Genomic DNA, 21576 nt, shown 5'->3' on the forward strand with positions numbered 1-21576 from the left:
TGGTAGGTTGAGCTTTATGCCAATCCTGGTTAAAACAGGAGGACACTCTAGTAGGAGCTTCACTCTGTATCCAAGCCATGCTGTACCTGTCTGGGTTGGTTTAATGGACAGTGCCAACATCCTTTGTCCTGGTCCTAACCTATGCAATCTCTGCCAGGAATATGGAAGTTTTTCATCCCCCTAACTATAACATTTATTGAAGATTGCACTGTAGCAGATATGAATTGAGGGCCTCTGGTACAGACAGTATGATCTAATTTCATGTACTTTGTTTAACAGCAAGTTTCGTGTTCCCAAGTGCCGATCATGGAACCTGTGCTGATGTACATTGGATTTCTGGACTCCTGGCTGGTTTAACAAGCTTCCTGCACTCTTTGTTTTTTCTGCATTTACACTCTCAGCAGAATGGGGACCCAGGAAATTCCTGTTGAGAATCTTCAAGACATTGATTGTGATGTGAGCAAGGATGAGCCCCTGTCTTTACACAAAGCTGTTGGCACTGGTCACATCCAGCAGAACAATGGGATGGGCAGAACCGGGAGTGATGGCACCAACTCTGCTGACAGCGATCTGGAGGGTTCCCCAGTTAGCACGTCATGGGACAATTCCAAAAGAACCTCTTCCGTCGAATCCCTTTCTTCACATCAGAGCCTAGACGCGGTGTTGGAGGATGAGACTGCATCGGAGTGCAAAGAATTCATGAGGGGATATGTGGAAAAAATTTTCACTGGGAGGTGAGTGATGAAAAATATTATGTTTGTGCAGAGCAAGAGCAAGGGCAGAGTCATATGATTAGACATTCTCACTGAGTCATGGTAGTCACGGTAGACAGCTTGCAGTGTGGAAGCTATGAGCAGAGTCTGCTGAGATGAAAACGTGCACACATAAAAGCCCAGCTGCAAAAACAAAGTCTCTCCTGTATGTAGGAATCCCGATCAATTACTTGCACGAGTGATCAGCCATATTCTCACAATCGATCTGATACCTTTCAGAAATGGCCGTCACCACTGTGGGATAATGGCCTGCATCATTATCAGGTGCATAGAGTGTAGATAGAGTGCACGGAGTGACGGGTTGTAGAGGGTGCAGGGTGACGGTGTGTATGGGGGGTGCAGGGTGACAGAGTGTGCAGGGTGATGGGGTGTACAGGTGGGGTGATAAGGTGTACGGGGTGTACAGGGTATACAGGTGAGGTGATAAGGTGTACGGGTTGATGGGGTGTACAGGTGGGGTGATAAGGTGTACAGGGTGTACAGGGTATACAGGTGAGGTGATAAGGTGTACGGGTTGATGGGGTGTACAGGTGGGGTGATGAGGTGTACGGGGTGACAGGGTGTACAGGTGAGGTGATAAGGTGTACGGGGTGTACAGGGTGATGAGGTGTACGGGGTGACAGGGTATACAGGTGAGGTGATAAGGTGTACGGGTTGATGGGGTGTACAGGTGAGGTGATAAGGTGTACGGGGTGTACAGGGTGATGAGGTGTACGGGGTGACAGGGTGTACAGGTGAGGTGATAAGGTGTACGGGGGGTGCGGGGTAATAAGGTGTACACACAGGACTTTCCCAGGGCAGAAATGGCTAATAGGAGGAGGCATAATTTTGTGATTGGAGGGATGTATAGGGGGATGTCAAAGGTAGGTTATTTACACAGGGAGTGGTGGGTGTGTGGTATGTACTGTCAGGGTAGTAGCTGAGCCAGATACATCAGAGGCATTTAAGAGACCCTTAGACAGACACATGGATGAAAGAAAAATGGAGGGCTATGTGGGAGGGAAGGGTTAGATTGATCTGGACTATGTTAAAATATTGGCACAATTTTGTTCTATGTTCTATAACCTCATTGTAACCAAGGTTACCAATTTCATCCTGTTCCATCCAACAGCCCAGCATCAATCTGACTGTGGCTTGGATAGGTTACTGGTGGAAGGCTTGTAGTTGGGAGAGAAACCCAGCACCTGGAGCCAAGCCCAATGTGCTTGCCCACTGATGGATTGGCGGGGAGTAAATGTCCTCCAGCAAAAATCTTTTTTAAAACTACAGCAATTGGAAGTTTGAAATATTTTTTTAATAAGGAGCGATTGATGGCTTTGGACGTGTACTTGCTTGAGTTTAGAAGAATGAGGGGGGATGTCATTCAAACTTTTTGAATATTGAACGGCCTAGGTAAAGTGTATGTGGAGAGGCACAACTTGTTTGCTTTCGGGGGTGAGTGCACAGCCTTAAATAGAGGGAGATGAGGGATTTCTTTAGCCAGAGGGTGGTGTATCTATGGAATTCATTACTGTGGATGGCAGTGGAGGTGATCATTGGGTCCAAGTGGCAGGCAGTTGAGGGCTGTGGCTGGGCTGACTGCCTGTCCCTCTTCCGGAGATATGTTCGTGCCTGGGTGCCCTTGGAAAGGAGTGGTCGTGTCACAGGGTGCAGATGATTGGAGGGTGACGAGAGCATGGGACATGGTGAGGGGGAAGAGGAGGACTCTTTTTGAAGCCAAGATGGCGGACTTCCTTGACCCCAGCACCGAGTCACAGCTCGTCTCTGTGGAGGACATTCGGACGTTCGTGAAGGACTACAGGAGGAACTTGTTGAAGGCCCAGCTGGCCACTGATCGATGGTTGGGTCTGCAAGGAGTCATTCAGTCTATCCGCACTCTCCTCCAAAAGAAGGGGAAGGGAGCTGAAGTGACGTGCAAGGAGAGGTGCCAGTTTAAGAGAATCCTGGAGTTCCTGGAAAAGGGTTGTTGGGTGATGATGGGAGAAGGCTTGAGGGAGAGCTCTGCTCCTTCTTCCAGGGGTTCTGGTGAACAGTCCCAATAAGATGTGTCATGAAGTTAAGGATAGCAACCCTTAACGTCAATGGCAGTAGGGGGCTCTCCATAGATTCCATCATCCCTCCGTCCTCCGGGATGGCGGATATGTGGTAAGCTTCCTGCTGGAAACTCACATCGTTCCAGGAGACGAATTCACTGGACTCCAGGAATGGTGAGGGAGGGGGAGTCCACATGAGCCACCCAGCTCCACTTCCAGCGGCATCTTGTTGGGCCCTTCTTTCCAGCCTGAGATTTTGCAGATTCAGGAGCTTGTGCTGCTTCACTTTGCCATCTGCCGAAATGGCAAGTTGATGCATTTTGTAAAAGTGTACACCCCTGAGCCAGCCTGATGCAGATGTGCCTGTTCTGAGAGGTGTCTGCATTGCTGAGGTCCATAGATCCCAGTGAGTACCTTGTCCTGGGAGGCGATTTCCCTCGAAGATAGGGATCGCACTGGCCCCCATCGTGGTTGAGCTTGTAAGAAAGTTAAGGGAATTGGTTGTGTCCTCTGATTGGTCGATGTCTGGCGGAGTCTTCACCCTAACCTTTGTGCTTTCTCAAGGAGGTACAGAGGGTTGGAGGCTCGCGGATCGATGAACTGTACATCTCCAGGGCGCGTGTTTCCCAGGAGACAGCCGCCTCCATGCGCCAGGTTGTACTCTCAGACCAGCACCTGGTGTGTGTGCTGCCTGCACGGGTGGGGTCCGTGTACTGGCATTGCAACAACCGGCTCTGGAGGACAGCTGTCTCCAGGATCTGTTCCGGCAATTTTGGAGGACCTAGCAGGAAGAACAGGGGAGTTTCCCCTCCCTGAGGCTTTGGTGGGATGTGGACAAGGCTCACATCCGACGTTCTGCCAGGCTTATGCTCGTGGGCAGATGTCTGGGATGACTGGCTGCACCATTGCCTGATATGGAAACACAATGCCTTTGAATGGAAAAGCCTACAAAAGGCAGTGGATACAGTCCATCTATCACAGGCCATGCTCTCACCTCGCTGCTTGAGAAGGAGCTGATCAACGTAGGGTCCTGGCTAGGGCCGATTAATGGACATCACCCCTCTGGGAAGAGTACAAGAGGAAGAAGGCATCGCTGAGGCACCTGCAGCTCGAGAGATCCCAAGGCGCTTACCTGAGGTCGTGGGTCCAGATGCTGCAGGCTCTGGACCATGGCTTGCCCTCCTTCTGTTCTCTTGAGAAGGGAAGGGGTGTCCTCAGACAGCTCATGGAATCGCTGGCAGAGGATGGCTCCACAGTCAGAGATCCGGTGAGAATTATTGCGGAAGTCTGTTTCTTTTATATGGCTCTCCTGTGCAGTGAGGATGTCCGCTGTCTCTGTGCGAGGACTTACGAAGGGTCAGCCCTGGGGGTGCTGAGTGGCTAGATGCTCTGCTATCTTTGGAGGAGCTGACCGACCCCTCAACCAGCTGCAGAGGGGCAAGTCCCCAGGACTGGATGGATAGAGAGTTGAATTTCTCCTAGGAATTGATTATGCCGGGGTATTGAGGGAAAGCCTGGTGATGGGTGAAATGCCCCTCTCCTGGGGCACAGAGCTGTTGTAGCCCCGCTACCAAAAAAAAGAGGATTGCTGTTGCCTAGAGTGTTGGCACCCAGCATCTCTCCTAAGTGCAGAGTATAAGATCTTTGCCTGGGCAATGGCCAATCGTCTGGCTCTGTGCAGACCAAGTGATCCACCCTGATCAGTCCTACATGGTCCCAGGGTGATCTATCCAGGACATTATCCACCTTCTCTGGGATCTGATTTACCTGGTCTGTCAGTTGCTTTTCTCTCCCTTGACCAGTAGAAGGCATTTGACAGGATGAACCACAAGTACCCTTTTGGGACTCTGCAAGCATTTGGGTTTGATTGTTGTACACTGCTACAGAAGGCCTCGTTAAGGTTTATGAGTCCCTGACAGCATACTTGTGCTTGGGGGTGGGGCGCATTTTGGGGGCAATTGTGTTCTGTTTGCATGGAGTCATTCCTGTGCCTTCTCCATAACTGTTGGATACCTAAGGAGCACTGGACTAATTGGTGGCATCCGTTAGTCTCGTGAGACCATGGATCTGTGCCTGTAAAGACATAGCATCACTGACCTTCATAAAATTCTGGGGATCTCCCATCCACTGACACGAACCCCATAGCTCCCTCACCCCACACCTCCCGTTTCTACTTCCTACATAAGATCCACAAACCTGCCTGTCCAGGTAGACCCATTATTTCTGCTTGTTCCTGTCCCACTGAAGTTGTACCTTCATACCTCGATTCAGTTTTATCCCACCCTCCAGCTCCAGCTCACCTTCCTACTTACATCCATAACAGATCACATGCTCTTGACCTTTTCAAAGGTTTCAACTTCCTTGATCATCTTATTTTCACTACAGATGTCCAGTCCCTGTACACCTCCATCCTCCACCAGAAAGACCTCAAAGCTCTCCGTTTCTTTCTGGACACCAGAGCCAACCAATTCCCCTCCAGCACTACTTTCGTCCATTTGGTGGAACTGATCCTCAGTCTCAATAATGTCTCTTTTGGCTCCTCCCACTCCTTTCAAACAAAAGGTGTAGCCATGGGCACCTGCTTGGGTCCCAGCTATGCCTGCCATTTTGTGGGCTACGTGGAACAATCTATCTTCCAAGCCTTTACTGGTAGGCAGTGGAGGCCAATTCTCTGGATTCTTTCAAGAAAGAGTTAGATAGAGCTCTTAAAGATAGTAGAGTCAAGGGATATAGGGAGAAGGTAGGAACAGGGTACTGATTGGGGATGATCAGCCATGATCACAGTGAATGGCGGTGCTGGCTCGAAGGGTTGAATGGCCTACTCCTGCACCTATTGTCTACTGTCTACTCACTAACTGAGATTCTACGAACAATGGTTGTATCGTCAGCCATAGATGGTATTTGAGCTATGCCTAGCCACACAGTCATAGGTATAGAAAGAGTAGAGCAGTGGGCTAAACACACGCCCCTGAGGTGCACCATTGTTGATCGTCAGCGAAGAGGAGTTGTTATCACCAATCCACACATCTTGTGGTCTTCCAATTAGGAAGCTGAGGGTCCAATTGCAGAGGGAGGTACAGAGGCCCAGGTTCTGCAACTTCTCCACTGTTCTCCCTCCTAGCATTTATCCTTGAAAGTGGAACATGTGCTGCATCTGCCCCTACACCACCTCCCTCACTACCATTCAGGGCCCCAAACAGTCCTTTCAGGTGAGGTGACACTTCACCTGTGAGCCTGTTGGAGTCATATACCGTGTCCGATGCTCCTGGTGTGGCCTCCTATATATCGTTGAGACCCAACGTGGATTGGGAGGCCACTTCGCCGAGGACCTATGCAACATCCACCAGAATAAGCGGGATCTCCCAGTGGCTGTCATTATTATTCCACTTCCCATTCCCATTCAGATATGTCAGTCTATGGCCTCCTCCACTGTCGTGATGAGGCCATACTTAGGTTGGAGGAACAACACCTTGCATTCACCTGGGTAGCCTCCAACCTGATAGCATGAACATCGATTTCTCTAACTTCTGGTAATGTCCCCCCTCACCATTCCCCATTCCCTTTTTCCTCTTCCACTTTATCTCCTTGCCTGTCGATTGCCTCCCTCTGGTGCTCCTGCCCCCCCACCTTCTTCCATGGCCTCCTGTCCTGTCCCCTTCTCCAGCCCTGTATCTCTTTCACCAATCAACTTTCCAGCTCTTTACTTCATCCCTCGCCCTCCCAATGTTGCCTATCACCTTTCTTCCTCCCCCCACCTTTTAAATCTACTCCATCTTTTTTTTTTTACCTCCAGTCCTGCCGAAGGACCGAAATGTAGACTGTACTCTTCCCCATAGATGCTGCCTGGCCTGCTGAGTTCCCCCAGCATTTTGTGTGTGTTGCTCGGATTTCCAGCATCTGCAGATTTTCTCTTGTTTGTTTCAGACAGTAATAATTATATTTTAATTTGAATTTATTCACTATCTTGTAAATACTTAATGTTGGTACTTTGTGTATTTTCTATGTAAATACACTTTTTAGTTTTGTTTAAAGAAGATGAAAGGTGTGATGCTGAGGAAGATTCACACTGTGGGAGGGCTGGGCTTTGTAGCAGGGAATTGCTATCCTGATATGCCTCATCCTAACTATGGTGATTGTTTTGTTGCAGGGAGGAAATTGGCCAGGAGGAAAAGGCCCGGTTTGGGGAGCTGTGCTCAGAAGAAAACAATCACGGCAGAGAGTGGTTTGCGAAATACGTTAGTGCTCAGGTGCAGACAGTTGGTGGCTTAGTAGAAGATTACGAGTTGTGATTGTGCTACACATATTCTGGCTGTAGGTTCTGGGCTTCGGTTATTGCTGGGTTTTGACCATAAGAAGACATAGGAGCAGAATTAGGCCATTCAGCCCATCGTGTCTCCTCTGTCATTCAATCATGGCTGACCCTTTTATCCCTTCCTTAGCCCCACCTCGGCCTTTTCCCCATAGCCTTTGATGCCATGTCCAATCAGGAACCTGTCGAGCTCTGCCTTAAATACACCCAACGACCTGGCCTCCACAGCTGCCTGTGGTAATAAATTCACTACCCTCTGGCTAAAGAAATTTCTCCACATCTCTGTTTTAAATGGACGCCCCTCTATCCTAAGGCTGTACCCCTTTGTCCTAGACTCCCCACCATAGGAAAGGTCCTTTCCACATCTACTCTGTCTAGGGCTTTCAACATTCAAAAGGTTTCAATGAGATCCCCTCCCCCCTCCTAAATTCCAGCAAGTACAGACCCAGAGCCAAAAAACATTCTTCGTATGAGCAAATAGTGAGGTAGTGTTCATGGACAGTTCACAAATCTGATGGCAGAGGGGAGGAAGCTGTTCCTGAATCATTGAGCATGGGTCTTCAGGCTCCTGTACCTCTAGGCTAGCTGGTGGCGCAATAGCATCACCGCTGGACTCTGGAGCGAAGGCTGCCGAGTTCGAATCCAAGTCGGGCCACCCCCGAGCACGCTTTCCATCCGTGCCAGGTTGAATGTCGAACTAGCCATTCGGCCTCATAAAAAACAAGGGTCGAGTCAGGAACGTTCATATCGTGACCTGGTTAATCTGATAGGAGACCAATCCTGACACCATGCGCCAGACAAGAATGGCTGACTGTCTGGTGCGACACGCTAAAAAAAATCTCTTCCCTGATGGTAGCAATAAGAAGAGGGCATATCCTGGGTAGTGAGAGTCCTTAGTGAGGGTGTTAAGGTCTGATGTTCCTCTTGTACACTCTCCAGGTGATAACATCATAAATTGTCCAAGCTTGCAAATTTAGTTATTCTGTCTCAGCAAGTGTTGTGGTCCAGCTGACCTCCAGTCGTCTATTCCAGGGAACATGGGGTATTCTGTCCTCCAAGATCTTTTAATTGCATTTATTTATTTAGAGATACAGCACCAAAAAGGCCCTTCCAGGCGTTGAGCTGCACCGCGCAGCAACACCGCAACAACCCCAATTTCACTCTAACCTAATCACAGGACGATTTACAACAACCAGTTAACCTCCCTGGTACGAGCTGTAATAGAGTTGCACTGCTGTGGTGCCTAATTACATTTGTATATCTGCAGGGAAAGAGTAGGAGTCAGACAGTTTGAAGAGCTCATTCCAAGAGCTGTCACTGGCCTGTGGGACTGTATGCTTAGCTTGGTTGTTTGATTTTTAAACCTTTGTCACTGAAGCCTGCACCACATCTACTGAAATTCTGATCCTAAATAACACCTTATGATTTCCCAAAGAATATGTAAATGCAAGAAGTGGACTTCAGAGCAGGTAGAGCTGACTCCAGCAGCCCTCGCGTCTGCCACTGTCTGTGTTAAGTTTGCACGTTCCCTTTAAACACTGCAGGCCATTTAGACCACAATTCCATTGGACTGATGTAAATTCCCCCAACTAGTACAGTTGGATGACAGGTAAATTGGGGAGTCCCATCCCACAATACTGACTATTTATTCTCCTCCATAGGTACTTCCTGGATTCCTCGTGTGTGTGTGTGTGTGTGTGTGTGTGTGTGAAATTTGTGGTAGCAGTACAGTGCAAATACATAAAATTACTAAAAATTACATAATAAGGAATAACGAGGAGTAATGTATTCAGAAATCTGATGGCAGAGAGGAAAAGCTGTTTCTGAGACATTGAGTGTGGGTCCTCGGGCTCCCTGGTAGTGGTAATGAGAAGACAGCATGTCCTGGGTGGAGAAGGTCCTTCATCACCACCTTGAGGCAACATGTTGTGAAGATGTCCTCGATGGTGGAGAGACTTGTGCCCATAATGGAGCTAGCACTCTCTGCACCAAACGGTGACATGACCAGTCCAAATGCTCTCCACCATACATCTGGAGAAATTTGCTAGGGTCTTCAGAAGCAGAATCAGGTTTAATATCACCAGCATATATCATGAAATTTGTTAACTTAGTGCGTCAGCAGTACGATGCATTAGGTGATAAGTATAGAAAAAATAAATGAATTACAGCAAGTATATATACAGTGGCATGCAAAAGTTTGCGCACCCCGGTCAAAATTTTTGTTACTGTGAATAGCTAGACGAGTAAAAGACGAACTGATTTCCAAAAGGCATAAAGTTAAAGATGACACATTTCTTTAATATTTTAAGCAAGATTACTTTTTTATGTCCATCTTTTACAGTTTCAAAATAACAAAAAAGGAAAAGGGCCCGAAGCAAAAGTTTGGGAACCCTGCATGGTCAGTACTTAGTAACGCCTCCTTTGGCAAGTATCACAGCTTGTAAATGCTTTCTGTAGCCAGCTATGAGTCTTTCAATTCTTATTTGGGGGATTTTTGCCCTTTCTTCCTTGCAAAAGGCTTCTAGTTCTGTGAGATTATTGGGCCATCTTGCATGCACTGCTCTTTTGAGGTCTATCCACAGATTTTCATTGATGTTTAGGCCGGGGGACTGTGAGGGCCATGGCAAAACCTTCAGCCTGTGCCTCTTGAGGTAGTCCATTGTGGATTTTGAGGTGTGTTTAGGTTCATTATCCTGTTGTAGAAGCCATTCTCTTTTCATCTTCGGCTTTTTTACAGACGGTGTGATGTTTGCTTCCAGAATTTGCTGATATTTAATTCATTCTTCCCTCTACCAGTGAAATGTTCCCCGTGCTACTGGCTGCATCACAAGCCCAAAGCATGATCGATCCACCCCCGTGCTTAACAGTTGGAGAGGGGTTCTTTTCATGAAATTCTGCGCCCTTTTTTCTCCAAACATACATTTGCTCATTGCGGCCAAAAAGTTCTATTTTAACTTCATCAGTCCACAGGACTTGATTCCAAAATGCATCAGGCTTGTTTAGATGTTCCTTTGCAAACTTCTGATGCTGAATTTTGTGGTGAGGACGCAGGAACTGTTTTCTTCTGATGACTCTTCCATGAAGGTCATATTTGTGCAGGTGTCGCTGCACAATAGAACAGTGCACCACCACTCCAGAGTCTGCTAAATCTTCCTGAAGGTCTTTTGCAGTCAAACGGGGGTTTTGATTTGCCTTTCTAGCAATCCTACGAGCAGTGCTCTCGGAAAGTTTAATTGGTCTTCCAGACCTCAACTTGACCTCCACCGTTCCTGTTAACTGCCATTTCTTAATTACATTGCGAACTGACGAAACGGCTACCTGAAAACACTTTGCTATCTTCTTATAGCCTTCTCCTGCTTTGTGGGCATCATTTATTTTAATTTTCAGAGTGATAGGCAGCTGCTTAGAGGAGCCCATGGCTGCTGATTGTTGGGACAAGGTTTGAGGAGACAGGGTATTTATAAAGCTTTGAAATTTGCATCACCTGGCCTTTCCTAATGATGACTGTGAACAAGCCATAGCCCTAACAAGCTAATTAAGGTCTGAGACCTTGGTAAAAGTTATCTGAGAGCTCAAATCTCCTGGGGTGCCCAAACTTTTGCATGGTGCTCCTTTCCTTTTTTTCACTCTAAAATTGTACAAAACAAAAATAATACATTAATCTTGCTTAAAATGTTGAAAAGAATGTTTCATCTTTAACTTTATGACTTTTGGAGATCAGTTCATCTTCTATTCACTTAACTATTCACAGTAACAGAAATTTTGACCGGGGTGCCCAAACTTTTGCATGCCGCTATTTATATATTAAATAGTTAAATCTAAAGTAGTGCAAAAACAGAAATATTTAAAAAGATGAGGTAGTGTTAATGCGCTCAATGTCCATTTAGAAACAAGACAGCAGGGGGAAGAAGCTTCAGGTTGGCATACCTGAGTGCCATGTCCCAGTTTGTCCTAGGGAGGGTATTATGGCCACCTTGTCTGTTGTGACCATCAACTATCAAGGACAGACTTTATTCCTTCCCTTTATTCTCCTTGCATTCTCATTAACTCCCTGCAGATCCTGTTGCCTACCCACCCACCTGGCACAGGCTATGGGTTTAATTAACTGGTCATCCTCAGTGTCTTGGGTTGTTCTGGGGGACAATTTCACAGTCACCAGCAGAATGTACAAACTCCCTGTTCAGGATCGGGCCCAGATCTCTGGCGCTATGAGATAATGGCTGTACCTGCTGTCTGTTGTAATGCCTCAGAAGAGCAGTACCAGAAACTTAGTTACTGTCCCAGCAGTCATGAGAAGATAGAGCGCGCACATAGGGGCCACAATGAGTGCAGTTCTGGTCACTGCACGAGGTGTAATTCCACCAGACAGGGGTCAGTGGGGATTCCACAGGCTGGAGCATTTTGGATGCCAGAACAGGATGGGCAATCTGGCTTTGTTTTCTATGGCTGAAGGAGGCTGCGATCTGGAGCACATTGTCTGATGAAACATTTTGGATAAATACTTGAAATGCCAAGACAAGTATTGGTGATACTTTGGGCCAGTGCTGGAAAATGGGATTAGTATAGATAGGTACTTGATATCTGGCATAGGCAGATGGGCTGAAGGGTCTGTTCCTGTATTCCAATGCTCTGACTCTGGATTCTTTCCACCTTCCCAGCGGTGCCATTCCAAATGCATTTCCGAACATGCTTTCTACCGACTGGTGCAGTCTTTCGCTGTGGTTCTGTTTGAGTGAGTATTTTTTCATTTGTGTTTGAGTTACTTGTAGTATTATGTCCATTTCCAGTTGCCTCATTACAGGAAGGATGTGGAAGCTTTAGAGAGAGTGCAGAGGTGATTTACCAGGATGCTGCCTAGACTAGAGAGTATGTCTTATAGGAAAGGTTGAGTGTGCTAGAGCTTTTCTCTTTGGAGTGAAGGAGAATGAGAGGTGACTTGATAAAAGTGTTCAAGATGATATGAGCTATAATTCGAGTGGTCAGCCAGAGACTTTTTCCCAGGGTGGGAAGCTAATACAAGGGGCATAACTTTGAAGTGATTGGAAAAAGTATGGGGGTCTGTCAGAGTTAGGTTATTTACAGAGTGGTGGGTGTGTGGAATGCGTAATCAGGGGTGGAGGTAGAAGCAGATAGATTTGGAACATTTAAGAGACTATAAGATAGGCCCATGGGTGAAAGAAAAGTGGAGGACTATGTAGGGGGAAAGGGTTAGATTCATCCTAGAGTAGGTTAAAGGGTTGGCATAAAATCGTTGGCCAAGAGGCAATGTTCCCTCTAATTTTTAGCAGTCAGTGTGCACAAAAATCTTATGTTGTGCAAATTTTTTTTCCTGTGACAAAAGTATGTGCGCACTGAATGCACACATGCCACAGTTTATGTAGATTTACAAAATATTTGACATAAAACTGCACAGAATAATAACAAAATACCATACATATTCAAGTCACTCCGTTATTTTTTCTCTCTCCTGTCTTTGGCATTTACCCATTCTTTGTAAACTCTATCTAGACTAACAGAAGTTCCATCCAATTGATAGCTTTTGATTCTCATTAACAAATCCAAATGACATTCACCTAAATGGTTTTTCAGCTTGGTTTTGAGTTGATTCATTAGGCTAAAACCTCGCTCACAGTCCGCACTAGATGCAAGAAAAGTTCCCGCAATGTCCATCGACTGTGCAAGCTCGCAAGACTGTTCATTTTGAAGTACACATGCCACCATTTGAGCAAAGTTTGAAATCAGTTTGGATTTAATTTTTTCTTGCATGGAAAATTTGAAATTTTAAACTATCTAACTATTACAGTATTTTCAGCTAGAAATTCATGATATTTTAGACATAAGGCATTAATGTGTCATCGCCAAACATGAAGTCACAATCTGCAATTGCGGAGAAATCAAAAGCTGACCATTCTTGTACCTCATCTTCAGGAAACCTTTCTTCTAAATGAACACAAAGACTATTTATAAAAGTCAACAGCGAACTTTTATCTACTGTGACGTTTTCTTCTCGTTGTTGGCTTCGCAAAACTTTAACTTTGTCACTCCACGAAACATTGTCTTCTAGATACTGTTGTCTTATCTTGTTAATTTTGCCTTGCGCAAAATGAAGTGAATCAATCTTTTGCAGAATCTTGCACAGTGCAGCCAGTTCATCAAAGACATCACTTAAAACCTCTAAACTTTGCATGTGACGTTTATCAATTTCTTGTGACAGTGTTTAGACATTGCTCTGTGACGACACCAGTGCCAAGCTTTATTGGCCCTAGTGCCCTTCCCTTGGACAACATCGGTGGCATGGAGAGGGGAGACTTGCAGCATGGGCAACTGCCAGTCTTCCATACAACCTTGCCCAGGCCTGCGCCCTGGAAACCTTCCAAGGCGCAAATCCATGGTCTCACAAGACCAATGGATGCCTAATAAATAATTTAGCTCCAGGGTCATTTGACTGATCTTTTTCAATAAAAACTCAGTAAGCTATCTACAGGATTAGAAACAGATCTTTGTAAACTTTATGATATAAACACTGTCCGCCAAAGATGGCTGCCGCCGTGATGCAGCTGTACAAACCAAAACAGGAAAGGTGAAGTGATGTAAAATAGTGACGTGCATTGTGGTATTTGAAAAACCGACTAACTAGTTAACAGAAACATTTAACTAAAAGATTAATCTCAATAAGTATAATTATTAATTACTACATTATTTTAGGTAACTAATTTTGTGTGCACATTAATTTCCTTTGTGCGCTGGTTGAAAAATGTGTGTGTACGCGCAACGCGCACAGCTTACAGAGAACATAGCCAAGAGGCCTGTAGGATGCAATGTTCTGTGTTTTGAAATGTAATCAATTGCATATACCACATACTCTGGCATTTTGAAAACAATGCATTGATCCTCCCCACCCCCTCTACAAACTGCCCTGCAGACCCTTGCCCAATAACTCCACATCAGCTCCCAAACCCGCCACGTCCATCGCCAAATAGACCGGGGCAGTGGGTGCTTTCTGCAGCTGCCCCAACAATACACCATCTTATCAATGGTCCCTTATCATCTCTAGGTCTAAATGATGGGATTCTCTCCCCAGCAGCACAGCGAGGTCACCTCCACCAGGACATCAGCAGCTCACCGGAGCCGCCTTGAGGGCAGTGAAAACTGGTCATGCTGGAATACCGTTAACCCGAAAAATCAGTGTGCACTTGGTAACAGCTGCCACCCACAGACTGTGTGTCTCCTCACAGCTAACTTTGTGCCCCTTGCACATTGCTCTATCTCCTGCGCAGCCAGTCTGAATCGGTGTGTCTGTGATGTGAGGACGGGTCTGTGCGTTTCTGTGATGTGAGGACGGATCTGTGCGTGTCTGTGATGTGAGGACGGCTCTGTGCGTGGCTGTGATGTGAGGACGGCTCTGTGCGTGGCTGTGATGTGAGGACGGCTCTGTGCGTGGCTGTGATGTGAGGACGGCTCTGTGTGTGGCTGTGATGTGAGGACGGATCTGTGTAGCTGTGATGTGAGGACGGGTCTGTGTGTGTCTGTGATGTGAGGACGGATCTGTGTGTGTCTGTGATGTGAGGACGGATCTGTGTGTGTCTGTGATGTGAGGACGGATCGGTGTAGCTGTGATGTGAGGACGGGTCTGTGTAGCTGTGATGTGAGGACGGGTCTGTGTGTGTCTGTGATGTGAGGACGGGTCTGTGTGTGTCTGTGATGTGAGGACGGGTCTGTGTGTGTCTGTGATGTGAGGACGGATCGGTGTAGCTGTGATGTGAGGACGGGTCTGTGTAGCTGTGATGTGAGGACGGGTCTGTGTAGCTGTGATGTGAGGACGGGTCTGTGTGTGTCTGTGATGTGAGGACGGATCGGTGTAGCTGTGATGTGAGGACGGATCGGTGTAGCTGTGATGTGAGGACGGGTCTGTGTGTGTGTCTGTGATGTGAGGACGGATCTGTGTAGCTGTGATGTGAGGACGGATCTGTGTAGCTGTGATGTGAGGACGGGTCTGTGTGTGTCTGTGATGTGAGGACGGGTCTGTGTGTGTCTGTGATGTGAGGACGGGTCTGTGTGTGTCTGTGATGTGAGGACGGATCGGTGTAGCTGTGATGTGAGGACGGATCGGTGTAGCTGTGATGTGAGGACAGATCGGTGTAGCTGTGATGTGAGGACGGGTCTGTGTGTGTGTCTGTGATGTGAGGACGGGTCTGTGTGTGTGTCTGTGATGTGAGGACGGATCTGTGTAGCTGTGACGTGAGGACGGATCTGTGTAGCTGTGACGTGAGGACGGGTCTGTGTGTGTCTGTGATGTGAGGACGGGTCTGTGTGTGTCTGTGATGTGAGGACGGGTCTGTGTGTGTCTGTGATGTGAGGACGGATCTGTGTGTGTCTGTGATGTGAGGACGGATTGGTGTAGCTGTGATGTGAGGACGGATCTGTGTGTGTCTGTGATGTGAGGACGGGTCTGTGTGTGTCTGTGATGTGAGGACGGGTCTGTGTGTGTCTGTGATGTGAGGACGGGTCTGTGTGTGTCTGTGATGTGAGGACGGATCTGTGTGTGTCTGTGATGTGAGGACGGATTGGTGTAGCTGTGATGTGAGGACGGATCTGTGTGTGTCTGTGATGTGAGGACAGATCGGTGTAGCTGTGATGTGAGGACGGATCTGTGTGTGTCTGTGATGTGAGGACGGGTCTGTGTGTGTCTGTGATGTGAGGACGGGTCTGTGTGTGTCTGTGATGTGAGGACGGGTCTGTGTGTGTCTGTGATGTGAGGACGGATCTGTGTGTGTCTGTGATGTGAGGACGGATCGGTGTAGCTGTGATGTGAGGACGGGTCTGTGTGTGTCTGTGATGTGAGGACGGATCTGTGTGTGTCTGTGATGTGAGGACGGATCGGTGTAGCTGTGATGTGAGGACGGATTGGTGTGGCTGCTCACTGCCACCCACACAGAGACCAGCCTCAGCCATGTTGCTGTCTGTATTTGTGTGAACCCAAATTCAAGTGAATATTACCCTCAGGAGAAGAGGAAAGGAATTGGAAATAAAAATGTATAATGAAAATATGTAAGTAGCAAATTGTAGTCAATAATTTTCAACCCTTATAGAAACGTGCGCGATGCAGGCAGTGAAACTGTTGCAGCAGAGTAGATTACATCGCTGCCCCTCTGTTCTGTGGGAACTTATATATTGGCGTCCGTTAGTCTCGTGAGACCATTGGTAGGTTTCCAGGGTGCAGGCCTGGGCAAGGTTGTATGGAAGACCGGCAGTTGCCCATGCTGCAAGTCTCCCCTCTCCACACCACCGATGTTGTCCAAGGGAAGGGTATTGGCACCGGTGTCGTCGCAGAGCAATGTGTGGTTAAGTGCCTTGCTCAAGGACACAACACGCAGCCTCAGCCAAGGCTCGAACTAACGACCTTCAGATCACTAGACGAACGTCTTAACCACTTGGCCACGTGCCAACATCGGTGGGAACTAAGATGAGAATTATCAGTAACATGGTGGCATAATGGTTAGTGTTAACACTTCACAGCACATCCTCAGACTGTGTTGGTCATTAACACAAACTCCCTTACCACCATTCAGGGCCCCAGATTGTCCTTCCAGTTGAGGCAACACTTCACCTGTGAGTCGGCTGGGGTGATATACTGTGTTCGGTGCTCCCGATGTGGCCTTCTATATATTGGCGAGACGCAACGCAGACTGGGAGACCGTTTTGCGGAAAACCTATGCTCTGTCCACCAGAGAAAGCAGGATCTCCCAGTGGCCACACATTTTAATTCCACGTCCCATTCCCATTCTGATATGTCTATCCACGGCCTCTTCTGCTGTAAAGATGAAGCCACACTCAGGTTGGAGGAACAACACCTTATATTCCGTCTGGGTAGCCCCCAACCTGATGGCATGAACATTGACTTCACTTTCTAACTGTTAATGCCTCTCCTCCCCTTCTTACCCCATGCCTTATTTATTTATTATTTTTTTCCTTTTTTGTCTCTGGGTCCCTCTCACAATAACTCCTTGCCTGCTCTCCGTCTTCCTCTGGTGCTTCCCTCCCCCTTTCTTTCTCCCTAGGCCTCCCATCCCATGATCCTCCCCCTTCTCCAACTCTGTATCCTTTTTGCCAATCACCTGTCCAGCTCTTGGCTCCATCCCTTCCCCTCCTGTCTTCTCCTATCATTTTGGATCTCCCCCTCCCCCTCCAACTTTCAAATCTCTTCCTATCTCTTTCTTCAGTTAGTCCTGACAAAGGTTCTTGGCCTGAAACGTGAACTGTACCTTTTCCTAGAGATGCTGCCTGGCCTGCTGCGTTCCACCAGCATTTTGTGTGTGTTGCTTGACACATTTTACTATACGTTTCAATGTACCGTATGAATCAGAATTGGGTTTAATATCACTGGCATACTGTATGTTGTGAAATTTGTTATTTTGTGGCAGCAGTACTTTGCATTACATAATAAGAAAACTATAAAGTACAATAAGATACATATAGTGTAGTAAGTTGTGCAATAAGAGAGAAAAAAGTACTGAAGTAGTGTTGATGTGTTCATTGTCCATTCAGAAATCTGATGGCAGAGGGGAAGGAGCTGTTCCTGAAATGTGTGTGTGTGTCTTCAGGCTCCTGTATCTCCTCATTGACGGTAGCAATGAGAAGAGGTCATGTATGTCCTGGGTGATGGGGGTCCTTAATGATGGATGCTGCCTTTTTGAGTCATCACCTTTTATAGATGTCCTCGATGCTGGGGAGGCTAGTGCCCATGATAGAGCAGGCTGACTTTGCAATTATCTGCAAATTTTTCTGGTCAATGTGGCAAATAAAGCTGATCTTCAAGCAGTCACTCCTGGACTGCTGGTGACTTAAATTTGCTTTGCTTTCCTGTCACTGTGGCAATTATGTGGCAGTCATAATCTTCAGAAACACTATGCCAAGAGAGATTCCTGGGCTGGTCCTCCCACAGGGTGTGTGTGTGCTATCAACTCCATCTGGTGTCCCACCTCCTTCCCATTTTGTGTGTCTGTGTGTGTGTGTGTGAGCGCGCGCACACAGTGGGGCCCTGAATCGTGAGCACAGACTACAGGATGTGGTGTTTATATCGCAGGTGCTACCAGAGGGATGACTTTGGCCCGGCCAAGAATCTAATGACAATGTGCTTCACCTTCTATCACATGGGTAAGTGAGAGCTTTGGTTGGATTCTGCTGACATTGACTTATGGCATGGCTCGGTGAGGCTACTTCGGGGATCTGTAATGGGGCTGAAGAGCGAGTTCATGCAGAACCATTAATCTGCCTGGTTGTATCGACCTGCATCCAGACCATAGCCCTCCGTACCTCTACTGCCCATGTACCCATCCAAATTTCTATTAAATGTGGAAACTGAACTCACTTCCTCTGGCAGCTCGTTCCACACTCCCACCACCTCCGAAGTGAAGAAGATCCCCCTCATGTTCCCCTTAAACATTTCACCTTTCACCCTTAAGGCCAGCGATGTTGTGGGGTTGGAACTGGACTCTCTGACGGTGGTGTCTGAAAAGAGCATGCTGTCCAAGTTGCATGCCATCTTGGACAATGTCTCCCATCCACTACATAATGTACTGGGTAGGCACAGGAGTACATTCAGCCAGAGACTCATTCCACCGAGATGCAGCACAGAGCGTCATAGGAAGTCATTCCTGCCTGTGGCCATCAAACTTTACAACTCCTCCCTTGGAGAGTCAGACACCCTGAGCCAATAGGCTGGTCCTGGACATTTCCTGGCATAATTTACATATTACTATTTATGGTTTTATTACTCTTTATTATTTATGGTGCAACTGTAACGAAAACCAATTTCCCCCGGGATCAATAAAGTATGACTATGACTAATCCCTGACCTCTAGTTGTAGACTCACCCAACCTCTGGAAAAAACTTGCTTGCATTTACTCTATCTATACCCCTCATAATTTTGTATACCCCTATCAAATATCCCCGCAATCTTCTATGCCCAAAGTTAAAAGTACATTTATTATCAAAGTTTATATACTTTATACAACTTTGAGATTCGTCTCCTTACAGGCAGCCACAAAATGAAGAAACCCAATAGAACCCATATTTTTTAAAAAAGAGAGATTGTCAAGCACCCAGTGTACAGAGGGAAAAAACAAGTCATGCAAACAGTGAAAATAAGCAAATAATATTCAGAACTGAAGTTCACAAAAGTGAGTCCTCAGGAGTGAAGCCAGTCTCAGCTGATCCAGGCCACAGCCTGGGTAGAGCACAGAGATGAGTAAACCCCTTGCTGAGCAGCAAGCTGAATACTGGCCCAGTCTTCTCCAGCCCCAGCCCCAGCCCCCTGACCTTTCAATCTAGGGAATGAGATCCGAATCTATTCAATCTTTCCCTGTAACTCGGGTCCTCCAGTCTTGGCAACATCCTCGTAAATTTTCTCTATACTCTTTCAAACTTATTTCCAGCTTTCCTGTAAGTAGATCACCAAAACTGCACACAATACTCCAAACTAGGCTTCACCAATATCTTGTACAACTTCAACATAACATTACAACTCCTGTATGCAATACATCGATTTATGAAACAGGAAGTGACTGTATCCTGAACAGACCAGAGGCAATATTCAGAGTGCTGCAAATTCTGCCCATAAACATCACCTAATGTACATTTATACTCTTGACTGGTGTGTTGGTCATCACATCAGACTAAGTACTGATACAAATCTCAGATACCAGAAATCAGTGACTGTGTGGATGATCTTGAGACAAAGCTTAAGCATTTGTAACAATGTTCAGCCAAAGTGCCTTCCGTCAGCTTCGGATTTCATCTCAATCTTGGTTCAACATAGACCAAAGAGCTGAATTCCAGCGACACTGGCAGTGACTGCCCTTCACCTCAAACCAACATATGACGGAGTATCATAGAACCCCAGGATCGTCAGAAAATTAGATTATGAGAACACTCAGTCCTCTTTTATTGTCATTTAGAAATGCATACATGCATTAAGAAATGATACAATGTTTCTCTGGTGTGATATCACAGAAAACAAGACAGACCAAAGACTAACACTGACAAAACCACATAATTATAACATATAGTTACAGCAGTGCAAAGCAATACCATAATTTGATGAACAATCTATAGGCACAGTAAAAAAAAAAAGTCTCAAATTTCCCGAGTCGGTGGACTCCCGAGTCCCCAATAGCAGCGGCAAAAGGGAAAAACTCCCTGCCATAAACCTCCAGGCACCGTCAACTTGCCGATACCTTGGAAGCAGCCGACCCTGAGTCGATCCGTCCAAAAACTCCAAGCTTCCAAGCAGCCTCTCCGATACAGCCTCTGGAGCGCCATCCTCTGCCGAGCGCCTTCGACCTCTCCCCGCCCGCTGAAACACAAAACCGAGGATTTCGAGGCCTTCAGCTCCAGAGATTCCGGTTACCACACTGTAGCAGCGGTAGCAAAGCAGACATTTCAGAAGTTTTCCAGATGTTCCGCTATGCTCTCACGTCTGTCTCCACCAAATCAGAATTGTGCACGGTCCCGTACTTGACAGATAACGGATATTCATCACCGAAGAGGCCGCGCACGCTGTCGTCACGCCGCTGTCTTCTCCCGAAGATGCAGGAGTTGGTGCAGGAGTTATCCAACTGGTCTCTCAAATTTGCCCACCATTCAATATGATCATGGCTGATCTACCTCAAGTCTCATCTCTTCCTCTGACAGTACCCAGTTCATTGGTTATTGAGGGTAAAACGTAGGCACAGCAGTTAGCATATCACTTTTACAGATTCCCACCGCTGTAAGGACATTCTCCCCGTGACTGTCCTCCCACATTCCAAAGACGTACCATGCAGTAGGTTAAATGATCACATGGGTGTAATTGGATGGTGCAGGCTCATTGGGCTGTTAGGGCCTGTTACCATGCAGTACAGTGCCTATGAAAAGTATTCATCCCTCGCAGAAGTTTTCATGTTTTATTGTTTTACAACATTGAATCACAGAGGATTTAATTTGACTTTTTTGACACTGATCAACAGAAAAAGACTTTTTTGTGTCAAAGTGAAAACAGATCTCTACAAAGTGATCTACATTAATTACAAATATAAAACATAATAATTGATTGCATAAGTATTCACCCCCTTTAATATGACACAACAAATGATCACTCATGCAGCCAATTGGTTTTAGAAGTCACATAATTAGTGAAATGGAGATTTGTTTTTGGAGACCTGTGTGCAGTCAAGGTGTTTCAATTGATTGTAGTAAAAATACACCTGTATCTGCAAGGTCCAACTGCTGGTGAGTCAGTATCCTGGCAAAAACTACACCATGAAGACAAAAGAACACTCCAAGCAACTCTGCGAAAAGTTATTGAAAAGCACAAGTCAGGAGATAGATACAAGAAAATTTCCAAGTCACTGAATATCTCTTGGAGTACAATTAAGTCAATCATCAAGAAATGGAAAGAATATGGCAGAGCAGTAAATCTGC

The 21576-nt window shown here is 46.6% G+C and overlaps 1 protein-coding gene across 1 annotated transcript in view; it reads left to right on the forward strand.

Moving 5' to 3' along the window:
• The first annotated feature begins 279 nt into the window (after positions 1 to 279).
• The window catches only part of LOC140210768 (Fanconi anemia core complex-associated protein 24-like), a 100292-nt gene continuing 78995 nt past the window's right edge, over positions 280 to 21576 (forward strand). Inside the window, exons 1-4 of the mRNA XM_072280021.1 lie at positions 280 to 734; positions 6954 to 7053; positions 11774 to 11847; positions 18199 to 18269. Coding sequence (XP_072136122.1) covers positions 406 to 734; positions 6954 to 7053; positions 11774 to 11847; positions 18199 to 18269 — 574 coding nt within the window. The 5' untranslated portion in view covers positions 280 to 405. The remainder of the gene's footprint in view (positions 735 to 6953; positions 7054 to 11773; positions 11848 to 18198; positions 18270 to 21576) is intronic.

This window comes from Mobula birostris, chromosome 15 (genome assembly GCF_030028105.1).
Source record: "Mobula birostris isolate sMobBir1 chromosome 15, sMobBir1.hap1, whole genome shotgun sequence".
Lineage (NCBI taxonomy): Eukaryota > Metazoa > Chordata > Chondrichthyes > Myliobatiformes > Myliobatidae > Mobula > Mobula birostris.